This window comes from Ursus arctos, unplaced genomic scaffold, assembly GCF_023065955.2.
Source record: "Ursus arctos isolate Adak ecotype North America unplaced genomic scaffold, UrsArc2.0 scaffold_34, whole genome shotgun sequence".
NCBI lineage: Eukaryota > Metazoa > Chordata > Mammalia > Carnivora > Ursidae > Ursus > Ursus arctos.
In genome coordinates, this window is record NW_026623030.1 from 2,481,165 (window position 1) to 2,497,183 (window position 16,019).

The 16,019-nt window shown below is 54.1% G+C and overlaps 3 protein-coding genes across 5 annotated transcripts in view; all 3 read right to left on the reverse strand.

Annotated features, from left to right (window-relative positions):
* CABIN1 (calcineurin binding protein 1) overlaps window positions 1–373 on the reverse strand; it is a 151,405-nt gene extending 151,032 nt beyond the window's left edge. For all 3 annotated transcript variants that reach the window (XM_044379954.3, XM_026487907.4, XM_057305903.1), the window contains exon 1: window positions 291–373. The gene's annotated coding sequence lies outside the window, so the exon portion shown is untranslated. The remainder of the gene's footprint in view (window positions 1–290) is intronic.
* Window positions 374–2,590: 2,217 nt separating this feature from the next.
* On the reverse strand, window positions 2,591–5,108 carry LOC113247090 (D-dopachrome decarboxylase). Its single transcript, XM_026487931.3, has 3 exons — window positions 4,909–5,108; window positions 4,404–4,579; window positions 2,591–2,851 (listed from the first exon to the last, which is right to left on the reverse strand). Exons 1-3 carry the CDS (start codon window positions 5,014–5,016, stop codon window positions 2,779–2,781), a joined length of 357 nt encoding a protein of 118 aa, XP_026343716.1. The 5' UTR covers window positions 5,017–5,108; the 3' UTR covers window positions 2,591–2,778.
* Window positions 5,109–7,972: 2,864 nt separating this feature from the next.
* LOC113247021 (glutathione S-transferase theta-3-like) lies at window positions 7,973–14,778 on the reverse strand. The gene is made up of 5 exons (XM_026487826.4): window positions 14,534–14,778; window positions 13,111–13,198; window positions 11,263–11,413; window positions 8,734–8,910; window positions 7,973–8,402 (listed from the first exon to the last, which is right to left on the reverse strand). Exons 1-5 carry the CDS (start codon window positions 14,643–14,645, stop codon window positions 8,208–8,210), a joined length of 723 nt encoding a protein of 240 aa, XP_026343611.1. The 5' UTR covers window positions 14,646–14,778; the 3' UTR covers window positions 7,973–8,207.
* Between the last annotated feature and the right edge of the window lie 1,241 nt (window positions 14,779–16,019).

Consider the following 16,019-nt stretch of genomic DNA (forward strand, 5'->3'; position numbering starts at 1 on the left):
GACTCCCGAGGCTGGAGCCCGTCCTAGGGACCCCAGGGTGACGGCAAGAGCCGTGAAGAGGTCCGCGAGGAAGCCAAGAGCCCCGGCCTCGCCGCTCCGGCTCTCCAGCCTCGGTTTCCCCGAATGCGGCACTCAGGCTGCCGGAGGCGCCCCCCCTTCCCCGCGTCCGCACCGGCCTCGGCCCCGCGCCCTCCGCCCCTCAAGCCTGAGCCCCTGCTCCCCCTCCCCTGGTCAGCAGAGCCGCGCCCCCACCCGGGGGATGCCCCCAAAGCAGCCACCCTGGTACTCACCAGGCGTCTCCACGGCAACGGCCCGCCTGCCTCGACCCCCGCGCCGGCCGGCTGCGCGCCTGACAATAAGGCGCGCTCCCATTGGTTTCGGTACCGGCTCCGCTAGCCAATCAGCGAGGGCGCACGCGCCGCTGGCCCGCAGGGCAAGTTCTCTGGGACCTCGGGGAATACGCGCAGCGGGGCGCGCAAGTGTAAACCTTCCCTATCTCTGCATTTGGGCACTCGAACTATTGTGGGCTCCGAGCGCCCGCTTGAGGTTGCGACCTCTGTTCCCCACCACTTGTAATATTTGGGAAAGCCGAGTTTGGTGCCTGGCCCTGAGCAGTCGCTCAATGACGGGCGGTGTTATTATTTGTTACAGCCTGGGACAGGTGCTCTGAAGGCAATGGAAACTTAGGGAGCACTTAGAGGGGACCAGGGGAGGAGGAGCGTTCTTTATATACTCCGTGCCTCACCTCTTTCTGAAAAGGATTTGAAGCCCCAAAGGCACAGATACAAAGATAAAACAAAAACAAAAATCACAAAAAATCAAGGCGAGTAAATGAGCGGGCTGAGGAGGGAGTGACAGAACTCCAAACCCGAAAAGTGGAGTCAGCATTGAAAGTTTTCCGGAAACGGCCTCGGGCTGAGATAAACCCTTGGGAGCTAAGCCTTTAAGGGAAAGGCTTTAGTGTAGTTGAAATTCATAGTCGCTTGAGTCCAACAAAAATGATTTAAATAGGAATGAATATTATGGCTTTTTATTTGACCTTATATAAAGACCATAAAATCATGGAGAAGAACTCATAGCGTCAGTTCAGAACAATAAAGCTTTAGTGATATTCCAGGAGCTGCAAAAATAATGGAGTCATGGGATGCTTGTGTGGCTGTTGGTTAAGTGTCTGCCTTCGGCTCAGGTCCTGATCCCAGAGTCCTGGAATCCAGTTCCGCATTGGGCTTCCTGCTCAGTGAGGAGCCTGCTTCTCCCTCTGCCTACCGCTCCCCCTGCTTATGCCCTCTCTCAATCTCTCTCTCCCTGTCAAATGGATAAATAAAATCTTAAACAACAACAACAAAAAAAAGATGGGAAGGGTGGTCCACGCAGCAGGGAGTGTGTGGCAAGCTTTTGGAGGTGAGAAGCAGTGCAGACCGTACAGGATCCTCAGGCAGCACAGTATTACCAGGGGGCAAAGCTCAGGGCCACAGTGGGGATAATGTGGAGAGGGGGAGGGGTCAAATGCCCACAGCAACCGGATGACATTAGTCTCACTACAGTAGGGATAAGACATTTAAGGTGGGACCAGATAGGAGGCTGCTGCCTTATGGTCCTATCTAGGGTTAGGCCTGAACCCCTCCTTGGGCACTTCAACCATTCATTCAGATTCAACCCACGAATGTTCCCTGAGCCCCTCTGGGAGGCAGGACACCCATGTTGGCAGAAGGAATGAGTGAAGGAACAATTGGGACAGGGAGCCAAAGGAAGGAACTCCAAGATCTCGGTTTTAATGAGTCCACAGTAGTGGTCAGGTACAAACACCACAAGCACAAGAACACCCCACTGGAAACTAACTTTACCATGTTGACGGCGCAGGCTAAAAATCTCAATTTGGCACTTCACAGGTGTGCTAAGACAAGAATCATGAGATTTTCAACTCTGCAGGTAAACACAGTGCTCACCACTGTGTCTAAGGGTCATGGTATGTAAACTCTGCATCGAACATCTGGAAGGAAACTGAAAAGGACACCCTTTAGGCTCCCCCCACCCAGTCCGTATATCCCCTGAAATGTGAAAGCATGATATAGTATTTAGATGGCAACTGCTCTCATTCCGTTTCTAGTGGCAGACATTGGATTTCCAGGGTTGCTAGTCCAGGACATGGCTTTTACAGGGTGCACAGCTACAGAGGATTCTCAGCAAGACTCACGGGAGAAGATGGAGTTTGGGAATGCCCCAGAAGGTCCCCAGAGCCCAGCTGTCCTGCTCTCCTGCTGGGCACAGCATCCTATGGGCACAGGCTGCATGGGCCAGCCCAAGCTGAGGACAGGAACATCTAACTGGTCTGCAAAATCTGAAGGAAGACCCAGCCTGAACCAGCTGCCAGCCCCACCAGCCTGAACATGGGCATGGCGAGCAGGCCTCCAGGCTGCACCTTCCACCCTTGGATTTGAGCAGCCTACATACAATACCTGAGATGGTGGCCTGGAAGACAGGAAACGTCCCACCTCCCAGGTTCCCTAAAGTCCCCACCTCATAAACCAACCCTGCTGCCCAGGGTGACCCAGAATGCCAGGGAGGGGTAAAGGGAGATAAAGAAGTCATGTTTGAAAGACGAAGCTCTCTCATTTATTTGACATAAGGATGGGGAAGAAGAGGACCGTGAGGTCACAGGCACATCTGCATGACAGAGTGCCAGAAGCTGGTATCCACCAGGCCCTTACTCTGTCAGGAGGCCTCTCTGGAAGTGGGGAACAGCTCACAGATGCATGCCCTGGATGCCCTCTGTGCCAATCATAGGAAAGTCACGACTGTCCCTTTCTTGCCAATCTGCCAGGGCTCCACGGGGAAAAAGCGGATAATTATCCTTCAAGAGAAAAAAAAAAAAAAAATGATGTCATCAGCTCCTTGGCTAATGCCCTATATTCCAAGACGCCTAGCTGGGCACCCCTGCCATGGGCTCCCAGACCAGCCTGCCTTAGCCTAGCAGGCGTTTTGCAAGCCTGCCTCATCCCATTAATGATCTCCCACTGTGGGCCAGTCAGGGGCAGAATGGTGGCTGCCCCCAGACACTCAACACAGCAGCCTCTATGGTCCCTGTATGCTCTGTCTGGGCACTCAGAGGGGCAGCCCTCCCACTTCCAAACTGAGGCTCCCCGGGGGCACGTGCAGTGTCCCAGCCACCTTTGTTTTCTCAAAGCCTAGCTCAAACCAGGCACAAGGTGACCCCCCACTTATGTCTATGGAATGAACAAACATGCCCCTCTCACAGAAGTGATGGGAGTTCCCGGTGAAGAAAAAGATACTTGGGGTAGCCTGAAGGGTAGCAGGGGAAGGGCCGGTGTGACAGCTTTAGTTTTCCCATCTGTAAACCTCACAGGGATGGCATGTCTGCACAAGGTGGTGTGAACAGAGGGACAGAGTTTGGATGGATCAAATAGGATGATGCCTGGAAGGTATCTAGAGATAACCTGGCACATGCTAAGCATTCACATGTTACATATTGTTCTTCTAATTATTACCTCACCCCAACCTGAGGACCAGGTCTGAGCACTCCCGGGAGAAACCATTCCTCACCAGTCTTCCTGGGCCAACAAAGGATCCATTCTGGAAGGTTCTTTCAAGCTTCTCATGCTCTTAGTTCCTCATAGGCATGGCTTGGCTCAGGAATATTTTTCACCCAGAAAGAAACTTTAACCCTGACACAGAGTCCCAGGTTGGGGGGCTGTTCCGTCTTCTTGGGTGATCATTTAATACATTCCCCTCTATTCACAGAAGAGAAGCCTACAAACCAGGGATGGTTCATTTCCAGATTTGTCAGGCATCCCCCAGCTGTGCTGGACCCAGAACCCAGGTCTCCAGACATCCAAGCCAGTGTTCTTTCCACTACTCCCTGAGCCTCCTGGGAGCCTCACCTGGGACCTAGCTGGCTACAGGCCCAAAGGTCACACAACCTCAGGACATACCCAGAATTCCTCCCAACCACCCTGGAGAAGTTCTCCTAGAAAATTATTCTTGATTTTCTAAGATGTGGAGAAGACTAAAGGCAAATGATAAATGGCCTTAGCTTTGTCAGGTTAATAACGTTCTACCTTACCCAGTGCCAAGGCAGACAGAGTGCACCGCTATCCCACAGGACTCTGGCAGTTCCCCCAGGGAGCGGTTAAAGGAGAGCCTTCCCACATCACAGATGGAAACAGTGAGGTTTGGAAGGCCACGCCTTGCCCAGGTGTCAAGAGGACCATAGCAGAGTCAGGAATTCATTCAATTCCGCTACCATTCTGAGGCTGGACCCACCATCCGAAGGCCCGGGGCACTAGGCCCTTCTTGAGCAGGGCGAAGAGTGCATTTTTCCCCCAACCTTATTAGGAGCTCTGGGATGGGATCACTGCCCCCATCCACTCCCTGCCCCCACGCACCGATCCTGGCCCAGGTTCAGCTCCTTGGTGAGGAACTCGAAGAAGCGGGCGCTGTGGCCACGGTTGTCCTCGGCTGTGCCTACCACACCGATGGAGGAGATGAGCAGTTGCGCGCAGGGCTCGGTGGAGCCGTTCACCGCCATGGCCAGACCAGGTCGCACCGTTACGTTCACGCGCTGCGGGGAACACGAAAGTTTCACCTGAAGCCGGTGCAGGCCGAGTTCGCACTGAGGACCCGGGAGGACGAGAGCCGACAAGCGCGGGCCCCTGGGGTCAGAGCTAGAGGCTCGGGGCGGGGTCCTTGGCGGTCACATCGGTGTCAGGGCCAGGGAAGGCAGCACGGAGCGGACATGAGGGGTGGGGAGAGTGGGAGGCTACGGCCTGGCGGGCGGGGAATCCCTGCGACGAAGAGCTCGGGTCGCGGTGGGGAAGCCGGGGCGTGAACAGACCCTGACCCCGGGTCCACCAGCCTCCTCGCGCTCGGTGCTCCCCGGCCCACGCTCACGTCCTCAGGTTTGCTCAGGATGGCTGCAGTGGCCGCGCAGAGCCGCTTCTCCAGTCCCGCGGGCACACGGCCGGCGGGCAAATTCGTGTCCAGCTCGACGAACGGCATGTCTGGCGGAAAGGAACCGGAAAGCCACAGCAGCAGAGAAGGAACCCAGAAAGTGCGGGTCGAAGTTCCTAAGGGTCGCGGACTAGGCAGCAGGGGCGGGGCGCCACGGAAATCAGGCTCCTTGTTGGTTGGGCAGGCAGCAGCGCCCCCGATTGGCTGCATAGTCTACACCCCGCCTCTACTGGCGCAGATTTCCGGAAGTCCTAAGGCCTCCCGGGGGGACGGGGAAAGTGAGGGGTCTGATCTTCCCCCAAGGACACTGGCTGAGCCAGCGCCCGGCTCACAGTGTCCCCGGCCTCTACCGGCTCCCTGACACCCTGGCCGGGGGTTTTCTGACTCCCTGGGCGCCTGATTGGTGCATCCTCTGCTTCCTAGCCCATATTTAGATTGTTAATCCTGAAGATAAAATGGCCAGTTATTTTACCAGTAAAAATGGGTTTATTCGGGGGCGCCTGGGTGGTACAGCGGCTTAGCGCCTGCCTTCGGCTCAGGGCGTGATCCTGGCGTTGTGGGATCGAGCCCCACATCGGGCTCTTCCGCTATGAGCCTGCTTCTTCCTCTCCCACTCCCCCTGCTTGTGTTCCCTCTCTCACTGGCTGTCTCTCTCTCTCTGTCCAATAAATAAATAAAATCTTTAAAAAAAAAATGGGTTTATTCGATGATGGCAGAGATTTGCAATTTGGGACATGCAGTCTAAGGCAAAACCACAGGCAAGTCCAACCAATAAAGAAGAGAAACGTTTCTTAACAGAGGGAAGGGAGGAGTTGGGGAGGACTGTTATAAACAAAAAGTCCGCGGGAATAAGCTGGGAATTAAGAGTGTAGTCGTTTTTCAGTGGCTGAGTTGTGACAGTATCTCACTGGCTTGACGGGGCAGAGGGGTTGGGGGTATCTTTCTTTCCCCTGCTGGTAGTATATAGTCTTCTTTCCCTGGGGAATGCAAGGTAGGGTTCTTCCGGTTGGGGTTGCAAAGGGCCGCAAGGAGTAGTAGGTGTGAGAGCTCCTCCTTCTGGCCTCCCTGCTTTATTGTAAATGAGGTTTCCTTTATTCCGTTTCACAAAATGGGGGTTTGAACACACCCAAAACACACACACCTGCAGGGGCCTTTCCCAGGCTCCATACTAATTTTTTTTTTTTAATCCTAATTTTTTTTACTGTGTTGCTACCATTTCCAAGTAAGGCGACTTCACGTTATATGTGGGAATCTGCACTTCTCTTGACCAGGAGCCCGGTGACACTTGTGAGCTCAGGTGAAGCTGGACAGAGAACCTCTGGCTCACTGCATCCCTACCTGGCTCCGACAGACATCTGCCGTTGTGGCCTCTTGCACCTGTGGCAACCTTGTCTCGTACTGAAGTACTGTCCATCAAGGAGTGAAAGCCAGGTCCTAGTCTAATTACCAGCCATGTTTACAGTATCCTATATTTTTATAGTCAAAACAAAATGTGTCACTTAAAACATGGAAATCTGGGGGTGCCTGGGTGGCTCAGTCAGTTAAGGGTCTGCCTTCGGCTCAAGTCATGATATTTAGCCTGGTGTCAGACTTCCTTAGGGAGTCTGCTTCTCCCTTTCCCTCTGCCCTGCACCCCGCTTGTATGAGCTCTCTCTCTCTCATAAATAAATATTTTTTTAAAAAAGTGGAAATCAATGGGGCGTCTGGATGGCTCAGTCATTAAGTATCGGCCTTCAGCTCAGGGTGTGATCCCAGGGTCCTGAGATTGAGCCCCACATCAGGCTCCATGCTCTGCTGGGAGCCTGCTTCTTCCTCTCCCACTCCCCCTACTTGTGTTCCCTCTCTCGCTGGCTGTCTCTCTCTCAGTCAAATAAATAAATAAAATCTTTTTTTAAAAAAATGGAAATCTTGTTCATGTGGCTAAACATGGTACTCTCATCAGTATTGCAAAGTTGTTTGACTTGTAAATGAAAATACAATTGAAATTGTGTGGGTGTATATGAATAATTTCAATTACACTTCTAAAATTCTTTATGAGTGTGCATATTAGAGGAGTCTTGGGGCACCTGGCTGGCTCAGCTGGTAGAGCTTGCAACTCTTGATCTCAGGGTTGCAGGTTTGAGCCCCATAGTTGGGTGTAGAGATTACTTAAAAATAAAATCTTTAAAAAAAAGAAAAAAAAAGAAAAAAAACCTCCATGGGAAGGCAGGCAGGCCGAGAGGCCCTGTTCATGACCCTGTCCCATTAGCAGTTTATCGGATGACTAAGATATCAGAGGGTCTAGGACACAAGATAGGTAGATTGTAACAATCTTGAGGAGAAAGGACAGGGACAGGTGGCAAATCTGGGACCCAGGGTGGGGCACAGATAAAACAATGGCTGGGGTTCTGAGTAGGCTTGGGAGAGCAAGGCCTCTCAGCAGCACCCAGAGGGCCAGGAACTAATCTGGGACTGGAGGTTCATGAACCAGCCCTGCACCCAACCCCTGTGGAAGACAGCATCACCCCAGAGGGAGGACAGAGACCTAAGAGACCAAGGCCATGCCTGATTCAGACATCTCTTCACCAGCGCAACCCCTATCTGTGACACGTGCTCAGCCCACGGGGTGTTGAACCAGCTTTGTTCCAGAGCTGAGGGAGGGAAGCACTGGGGCTGAGGAGCGGGGTGGGGGTGGGGGGGTGGGGGGGTGTCATCTGACTTGGCATGGGGCTAGGGAAGTCAGGGAAGCCTCCCTGGAGAAGTGAAACAGTGACAAATGCCTAAAGACCAGAAGGGGCACTGAGCAAAGATGAGGAGGGGCCCTATTAGCAACGGAAACAGCCTGAGCCAAGGCCAGGAGGTGGAGGTGGGAGCTGGGAGAAGGGGTCTAAAAATGATGGGCTATTGTGTGCAAACAGAAGGGGGTGCCCTGGAGCGGTGGGCAAGGCCTTGAAGGCAAAATTCAGTGATTCCTACTTTAACCTCAAAGCAGTTCAGCACCATGGAAAGTTTCAAACACAGGAGGGACAGGATCAAATATGTGTTTACTAAGCTCTTTCCAGGGGTCACATGAAGTCAGAGTGGAAGAGGCAGGAGTGGAGTGTGGAGACAGACAAAAGAAGGAACGAAGACCTGATGCCTGGAGGGAACCGGGGACCAGAGACTGGACAGTGTGTCTTGCTCACAGCCTAGGAGGGGCCACTCCACCTCTTCATTTTGACAACAGAGTCTCTACCATCTCTGTAGGGCTGGCCTTCCACTCACTGCAACAAAACCTGCACGGAGGACTTCAGCTTCTCCTTTATGGCGGGGTCAGCTGGAGGCAAGTCCTTGACCTTCATGACAGCTGCATGGGCCTCCTGAAAGAGATCTTTCCCCACCTCGGCCTCCACACGTTGGCGCCATGCAGCCAGCTTGGGTCGGCTTTTGAAAACTTGGCAGCCGGCACTGACAGGCTATGGGGAGAGGGAGCCAAGTGGAGGGCATAGGCATGGTCAAGGATAAGGCAGGATGACCTGATTGAGGAATTCCCCAGGGTGGATTTTCCCTCCTTGGCCACACGTGTAACAGGCTGGAGGTTCTCTCCCAGGAGACGCTGGGAAGCTTCTCAATATTGCTGTAGGATAGGGTCTGAAGCCCCATTTTACAGATGAGAACACTGAGGCTCAGAGAAGGAAGTGACTTGCCCAGGGTCCAACAGCCAGAAAGGGCAGTGTGAGCTGGTACATTGGCTCCCTCCCAGGACACCCCACTGCCCATTGGACCACCCTACCCTATGGCACTCACATGCATCAGCTCTGTGATGGCCACCAAGTCAGCCACTGAGATGTGAGGTCCAGCAACGAAGTCCTGGTCCTTCAGGAACTTGTCCTCAAGCAGCTGCAGGCACCTGTCCAGCTCAGCCAGAGTGGATGCCAAGGTCTCAGGGGGCACCTGTTCACCCAGGAACACTGGGAACATCATCTGGTGGATGGGCAAGCAGAGAGAGGGCTCAGGGTCTGCCCAAAGCCTAGCCTAGTTCCTGTTCCCTTCCAATCTATCACCAGGCCTTCAAATTTCTCCTCACTCCGACCCACTCCTTCCACCCAGGCATCATCTTCTACTCCAACATGGACAGCCTCTACCTCTCCTTAGGTCCTCATGTAAGGCAGCCAGTGCGGGGAACTTCTGCAGTCCCAGTCTGGCCATATCACCCCCTGCATAAAGTCTTCTGTGGCTCCCCGCTACCCTCACCATGAAAACCACAACACAAGGCCCCTCCTCAGTGCAGCAGTCACCCTCTCCCCACTCCCCACCTCCTCCTCCACCCCAGGCTTCTCAAATGGGATGATGCATGTGAGTCCCTCTGGGATCTGGCTAAAGTGTGCATTCCTAATCTGTATGCCTGGGTGGTACCTGAGACTGTATTTCCAAGTTCCCAGGTGGTCCGATGCTCCTGGTCCCTGGAGCACACTTTGAGTAGCTAAGGTCTATACTCACTCTATTTGACTTCTCTCCATTCTGCCTTCAAACCCACCAGGCTCCTGCCCCTACCAGCTTGAAGGGGCTCCTCTTCCAGCCCCGAGAGGCTCAAGGAAGGCACCTCTAAGGTTATAGAAACCTGCATTTTGCCCAAAGCCCCTTCAGAACAGTGTTATTGTATACGCAGAGTATGAGCACGCCCGTCTCATGCTCCCTCAAGCGCACAGGGCAGCCGCTGTGTGCCAAGCCCCTTGTAATTCCCTGCAAATAACAATTCAGAGCACACATCTTAGATACAGCCGTTCGTCTGATGGGTAAAAATGGGACATGTGTGCTGTTTTAATGTGCATTTACTTGATTCTTACTTAGGTTAAATGTATTTTCATCCACTTAACGACCATTTCTCTCTGTCCTTCAAGTAAATCTCCACTGGTTTCCTGTGCCCACTTTTCTCCTGTGTCTGTTTGACGGCTTTCTGAGAGCAGCTTAAATATTAAGAATGTCACTTCTGTCAGGGCACCTGGGTGGCTCAGTTAAGCATCCAACTCTTGATTTGGGCTCAGGTCATGATCTCAGGGTGGTGAGAGGGAGCCCAGTCAGTCAGACTCCCCACTCAGGAGGGAGTCTACAGGAGATTCTCTCCCTCTGCCCCCCCTCTCGGCGCCCCCCACCCAGCTCACGAGCACACATGTGCATGCACATGTGCTCTCTCTCTCTCTCAAATGACTCTTTAAAAAAAAAAGATTTTATTTATTTGAGAGAGAGAGCGAGAGCACAGAGGGAGAGGAAGAGGAAGAAGCAGACTTCCCACTAAGCAGAGAGTCTGGCACAAGGCTCGATCCCAGGACCCCGAGATCATGACCTGAGCCAAAGGCAGACGCTTAACTGACTGAGCCACCCAGGCACCCCTTTTCCTTTGCCTTTTTCTTTTTAAAGCTTTTATTTATTTATTTTAGAGAGAGAGAGAGCACAAGCAGCGGGAGGAGCAGAGGGAGAGGGACAGGCAGACTCCATGCTCAGTGCAAAGCCTGACCCAGGGCTTGATCCCACGACCCCGAGATCATGACCTGAGCTGAAAGCAAGAGGCTGACACTTGACCGAGCCACCCAGGTGCCCAAAATGTAACCTCTAACAAGTCTTTGCCAGTTTTTTGCTTGTTTTAAGTTTAATCCTTTCCTCCTTACACAAAATGTCATTGCATGTGAAAAATCTGTTAGGCTTTTCTTTAAGTCTTTAAGTGTTTTTAGGCTTAGAAATCCTTGAATACCCAGAAATCAGAACAACATTATTGAAATGTCTCCTCATTTCCTCCTAGTTTGAGATTTTTCACTTAACACTTCTCTATCTGAAAAGTATGTCACGTAGCCAGAGCATCTGGGTTTTTTTCTTTCCCCAAAGGTAATGTTTCCACAGTCTGGAGCCTGCAAAAGGATTGATTCCCAGCAGCTCAGGAATCAGGGCACATTGGGGGAAGTCACTCCCTGGCTCTGCCTTGGTTTACCCTCTGGGAAACAAGTTGGTTGGACTAGGGAGTCTCTGGCATTCTAGAATTTGGTGTTCTAAGGCCTCAGGTCTGAATGGAATTTTTTTTTTAAGATTTTATTTATTTATTTGAGAGAGAGAAAGTGAGAGAGAGAGAGAGAAGGGGGAGGGGCAGAGGGAGAGGGAGAAGCAGACTCCCCACTGAGCAGGGAGTCCAATGTGGGGCTCGAGCTCAGGACTCCGGGATCATGACCTGAGCCAAAGGCAGACACTTAAGCAACTGAGCCACCCAGGCGCCTGCACAGAATTTTTTAAACAGAAAGCACTGTCCCTTGAGCATCCTAGCAGGGTCCCCGTCCTGCCATAGCTCACCTTCTGCCACATGGCTCGGGTGCAGCTACTCCGCAGGGCTGTGTGCTGCCAAGCTAGGTACTCGTCCACACGGGCACAGGCCTGCAGGTCCTGGGGGTACCAGTGGTCGGGGACCTCATACTTGCGACTCAGATACAACAGGATGGCCACACTGGGGGACACGGAGGGGGTGAGGAACATGTACTAGTCACTTTCCGTCCACACGGAGGCTTTCACTCTCTCCGCACCATGATGCAGAGTAGGAATGTACTGCCTAGCGTCACACAGCTCGACACTGGGTCATCGTATCATCTGAACTAAGGGCACCAAGTGAAAAACAAAATGTCTTGAGATTTCAGAAGGACAGTGATGGGGCACTCAGAGAAAGCTTCCAGGAGGAAGGGGGCCCCAAGATGGTTCCCGAAAGACAAGAGCAACTCAGCACTCCCCACCATATCCAATGCATGGTCTTGACAAGAGCAAGGCCAGCTGTCCCGTCACGCTCCCTGGGGCTGGGACAAGGCCTCCCAGGTGAATGGGTCACTGTTTCCCACCCTGTCCCATCTCCTCTCTACCTGCCCAAAGCCTCCAGCCTCCTTCCCGAGGAAGCCCTCTCTGACCTCCTCCCCTCCCCACTCCCTCAGCCATGTCTGGCCGGAGCACCATGCCTCCGTGGATGTTGGACTGTCCAACGACTGGAGGTTCTGAAGCCAAGTGGAACGTGAATCTGGCTCTACCACAGAGGTACTATGTGGCCTCAGTAAAGGATATGCCTATTTAGCCACCAGCCTAGAAGCTGGCCTGGGCTCTCATCTCTCCCGCCAACCTCCAGCTCCTCAGCACCCTGCTGGGCTTGACCACTGCATCTCCCTGTACCACCACCTTGGTCTGGGGCCCCAGTCCTTCTCTCCTGGATTAGCACAGTACCTTCTCACCCCAGAGGGATGCTTTAAAACCTAAGTTGGGTCTCAGCTCTTCTCTGCTTTAACTCCTGCAATGGCCCCATCTTACCTATAATAAAAGCCAAAGTCCTCCTGGCCCCACATGCTACTCTCCGACCTCACCCCAGCCATGCTGGATGCCTTGCCTCTTCAACCTGTCCCCCCAAGCATTGTCACACTTCATAGCCTTTGGCTTTGCTATTCCCTCCAGCCAGAACACTCTTACCAATACCTTGCACCTCTGTTCCTGTAGGTCTCTGCTCAGACGCCTCCTTCTCAAGGGGCCCTTCACTCAACATCCTACTCAAAATCACACCCCCCCTTACCCTATTTATTTTCTCCATAGCACTCATCACCACCTGGTGGGTTACACCTTACAGAGATTAGCAGCTCCCCTCTTCTAGAATATGAGCTCCATGAGGCCAAGGGCTTAGAACTGTTCACTGCTTTGGCCCCACAGCCTAGATGGTTCCTGGCCCTGGTGGGTGCTCAGCAAATAGCCATGAAGCTCTCTGGGCGCTCTCTTGACTCCCAGGGCAATAGTACGTGCCCCCAAGATTTGCAGAAGTGCTGGCTCTAAAGAGCATGGTACAGCTACTCCTCAATATTTAGCTCTCCGCTCTCCTTCCATCTGGGGGCCGGGTTGGCAGAGACGAGGCCTGGAAACAGGCTGGGCCTTGTGACCTTGCGCAAGGCCCTCGCCTCTCCTGGCTTCAGTTTCCTCCTTTGTACAATGCCCCGGAGCGGGGGAAGGGAGGCAGGGGGATGCCATGACTTCAGCAGCCCCTGCCAGCCTCCGGCTCCTCTGCCTGCTGGGGCTGGCACAGGTGCTCAGGGCACACAAGCTGTGATCCAAACCAGCGACAGTAGAGATACCGATGGCTGACTGGCCTCACAGGGCCTGGGTAGCAGCCCGGGGACCTGATACCTCTCAGCCAAAGTGAAGTCCCCGTCCTTCAAGGCTGGCACCTTCTTCAGGCGATTCACCTGGGCAAAAGCATCGCTGTGGTGCTGGCCTGTGGGAGAGACCAGTGAGGCGGGTGAGGAGAACTCTGAGCCACCCCCCCTCGAGGCCTCTCCCCAACCCCCACCCCAACATCCAGGTGGGCAACAGGAAGGAGTCCACTCTGCTGGTCACCAGATCACAGACCCTAACCCCACCAGAGGCCCACCCTTCCTGCGTCCACCTCCCTGGGAACCTGGGCCAAGAAGCATCTCAGCTCGGCCATGAAGGGAGGGCGAGTCCCTGCAGCTGTAAGTCACCCCCACCCCCAGCCCCAGCCAATTCCATCCATATGTCTGACACTCCAGTCTCCTCCCTGGGCTGTAGGCTTGCCCCTACCATGCATCTCCCTATGCTGGCTGGGTGGCCTGTCCCCAGCCCTCAGTCCAGCCTCATTCTCTCCAGGAGCTCCTGCCCTCTTCAGTCGCCCAGCCTCTAGCAGCTCAGCTCTTCTTGCTGTCCCATGCCAAACCCTCAAAGCCCCTTCCCCAATGGGTGTTCGCAGGTCTGACTCATTTCTGCATTCCTTGAGCTGGGCCAGTGCTAGAGGATACAATAATGACTGTGTGTGGAGTCAGAGGGCCTCCGTGGAACCAGGCTCCAACGTGGCCATAGGCCCAAACCTATGGGCCTCTTGGCCCCTTCTCCTGGGTGAAGAGACTCACCCCCACCCATCCTCTTTCCAGAAAATGCCTCTGTGCCCAGCCCCTATCCCAAGAAGGGCTGGAAAGGTGGAGCCCTTAGGTGGCAGCGTAGCAGTTGGTGGCCCAAGCTGGGGGCACCAAAGACAGAAGGTGGGCAGGATCAGCCAAGAAGAGATCTCCCTCCTGGCCTGCCCAAAGGGAGGCCCGCTGTGCAATTGTCCCACTGTGCAATTACAGCCCTGCCCCTCCACTGGATGCGGTAAATGTGGAGGGGATGTAAGCAGGGATAGGTGGAAGTAAAGAGGAAACCAGGTCCAGGTGAAACAGCCTTCTCCTTCTGGCAGCTGTAGAAATTCAAGAGATGCAGGCTACTCCAGTTCAGAAATGATGAGGCACTTTCCTTGTTTTCTCCAAGCCCGGGTGTGGAGCTCCTGGGGCACTCACCCTACTTCCCCACACCCCGCCCCTTCCCGCCTCCTACGCCCCCCACTGCTCTCTCTCTGCTCTGCCCCTCTCAATCTGTATTTTGGAAAATGTTTCATATTCATTAGGCAAAGATCGGGGCTCTTGAAAAAGGCACAACCGATGACTGATCACACAGTTTCCGTCCCGGAGAGCGTCTCTTCCAGCCGGGCTGCAGCGCTGGGTGCTCCGTCCGCACCCAGGCGCCCGGACCGCAGGGCCCGCCTCCCTGCCCGGCCCACCTTTGAGCAGCTCCACCGGCCGCAGCTCGAAGGGAATGCCGTTCCTCTTGGCGAAGATGTAGACGGCGCGGCAAGGCTGGGACAGCAGGTCCAGGTAGAGCTCCAGGCCCATGGCGGGAGCAGCGGACCGTCCCCGGGGTCGCGCCCAGAGTATGAGACTGGGAACAGGAACGGCTGGCAGAAACGGCCAGGCCACCGGGCCTACAGCGGAGCGCAGCCCGGGGTAGAGGGGTTGGGGTGGGGGCGTGTGAGCCCCGCCACACCCTCCCCCGCCCATTGGATGGCTCTGGAGCGCTTTGGGCCAATCAGCGGCTCCCCAACTCTCCCTCTTTCCTGTCCCTGGAATCCTGGCTGCAGTTCTCTAGGTGGAGAGGGCGCTGAAATGTTTGGCCTCTGGCTGACCCCTTCCCCAGACCTCAATGTCTACCTTTGTCAAAGGTGCAGTGGAGGATGGTAATGGGAACGGGACGCCAAGGACGCGTCCAGCACAGACTTTAGGATCGAAAGGGCTCGCTTGCCTTCAGTTGGCCCAAGCCACCTCCCCAAACTCAAGGAGGGGACTGAAAGAGGAGGGGCTTCTGAGTCCCCAGGAATACAAAGTGAGGCAGAGGGCCCAGGATGGAGGCTGGGGAGGTTTCTGGACCCCAGCTCCTTGCAGAGGCCGGGCGCACACTCCAGGGAAGGAATGAACCACGCCTCACTAATCCCTGGGGTCAAACTCTTTACACTCCAGCTAATCCTTCTAGCAAAAGGCAGGCCCATCCAGAGGTTTGAAGGGGGGCCTGAAATTTCCCCACTTCCTTTGCAGGGCCAAGTCCCACCAACTGACACTGTCTGGCCCCTGAGGTCTGTGGCTATGAGCCCCCATTCGCTAAGAGAGGCTTCTGGGGTAAAAAGACCCTGCCCCCAAAGCCAAGATTCAGAGAAAACACCTTGGCAAGAGGACGTGATCGGAAAATTTAAGTAAGACCTATCCCCTCAGGAGACTGCCTTTCTGGGCTAGTCCTGGAGCCCTCTCCAGGCTGGGAGGGGCCATGTTCTCCATTCCTTTCATTGCCCTGCCCTCCTGCACAAATTACCTTTGGCAGGATTACTATAATATCCAATTTCCCTGCTTCCTCTTTGGCTACCCTCAAGTCCAAGCCCCGCGCCCTCCCCCCCAGCCAAAAGAGGCAGAATATTATTTTAAAATACAGTCTGGTGGGGTGTCTGGGCTGGCTCAGTCAGTAGAGCATGCAACCCTTAATCTCGGGGTCATGACTTCAAGCCCCACAGTGGGTGTGGAGCCTCCTTAAAATAAAATATAAAGAAATAAAGCAATGCAGTCTGAGCACATTATGCCTATTTATGGTCTACGGATCACAGGCGTGGCCTTTAAGGCCTGCATGACTGATTCCTGACCAGGAGAGCTGCTGTTTGGATCTGGCCCTCCTGACCAATTCGGCAGAACAGATGCAGGGCTCCTGAGCTACAGTACTTGATGCCA

Excerpts from the sequence above, each read along its gene's own strand:
- LOC113247021 (XM_026487826.4), bottom strand. The coding sequence starts at position 14,645 with ATGGGCCTGGAGCTCTACCTGGACCTGCTGTCCCAGCCTTGCCGCGCC. Across the intron at positions 13,199-14,533 it reads GCCGGTGGAGCTGCTCAAAG|GCCAGCACCACAGCGATGCT; the intron begins GTGGGCCGGGCA and ends TCTCTCCCACAG. Across the intron at positions 8,911-11,262 it reads CCCGAGCCATGTGGCAGAAG|ATGATGTTCCCAGTGTTCCT; the intron begins GTGAGCTATGGC and ends CCCATCCACCAG.
- LOC113247090 (XM_026487931.3), bottom strand. The coding sequence starts at position 5,016 with ATGCCGTTCGTCGAGCTGGACACGAATTTGCCCGCCGGCCGTGTGCCC. Across the intron at positions 4,580-4,908 it reads TCCTGAGCAAACCTGAGGAC|CGCGTGAACGTAACGGTGCG; the intron begins GTGAGCGTGGGC and ends TGTTCCCCGCAG. Across the intron at positions 2,852-4,403 it reads CTGAACCTGGGCCAGGATCG|GATAATTATCCGCTTTTTCC; the intron begins GTGCGTGGGGGC and ends TTTCTCTTGAAG.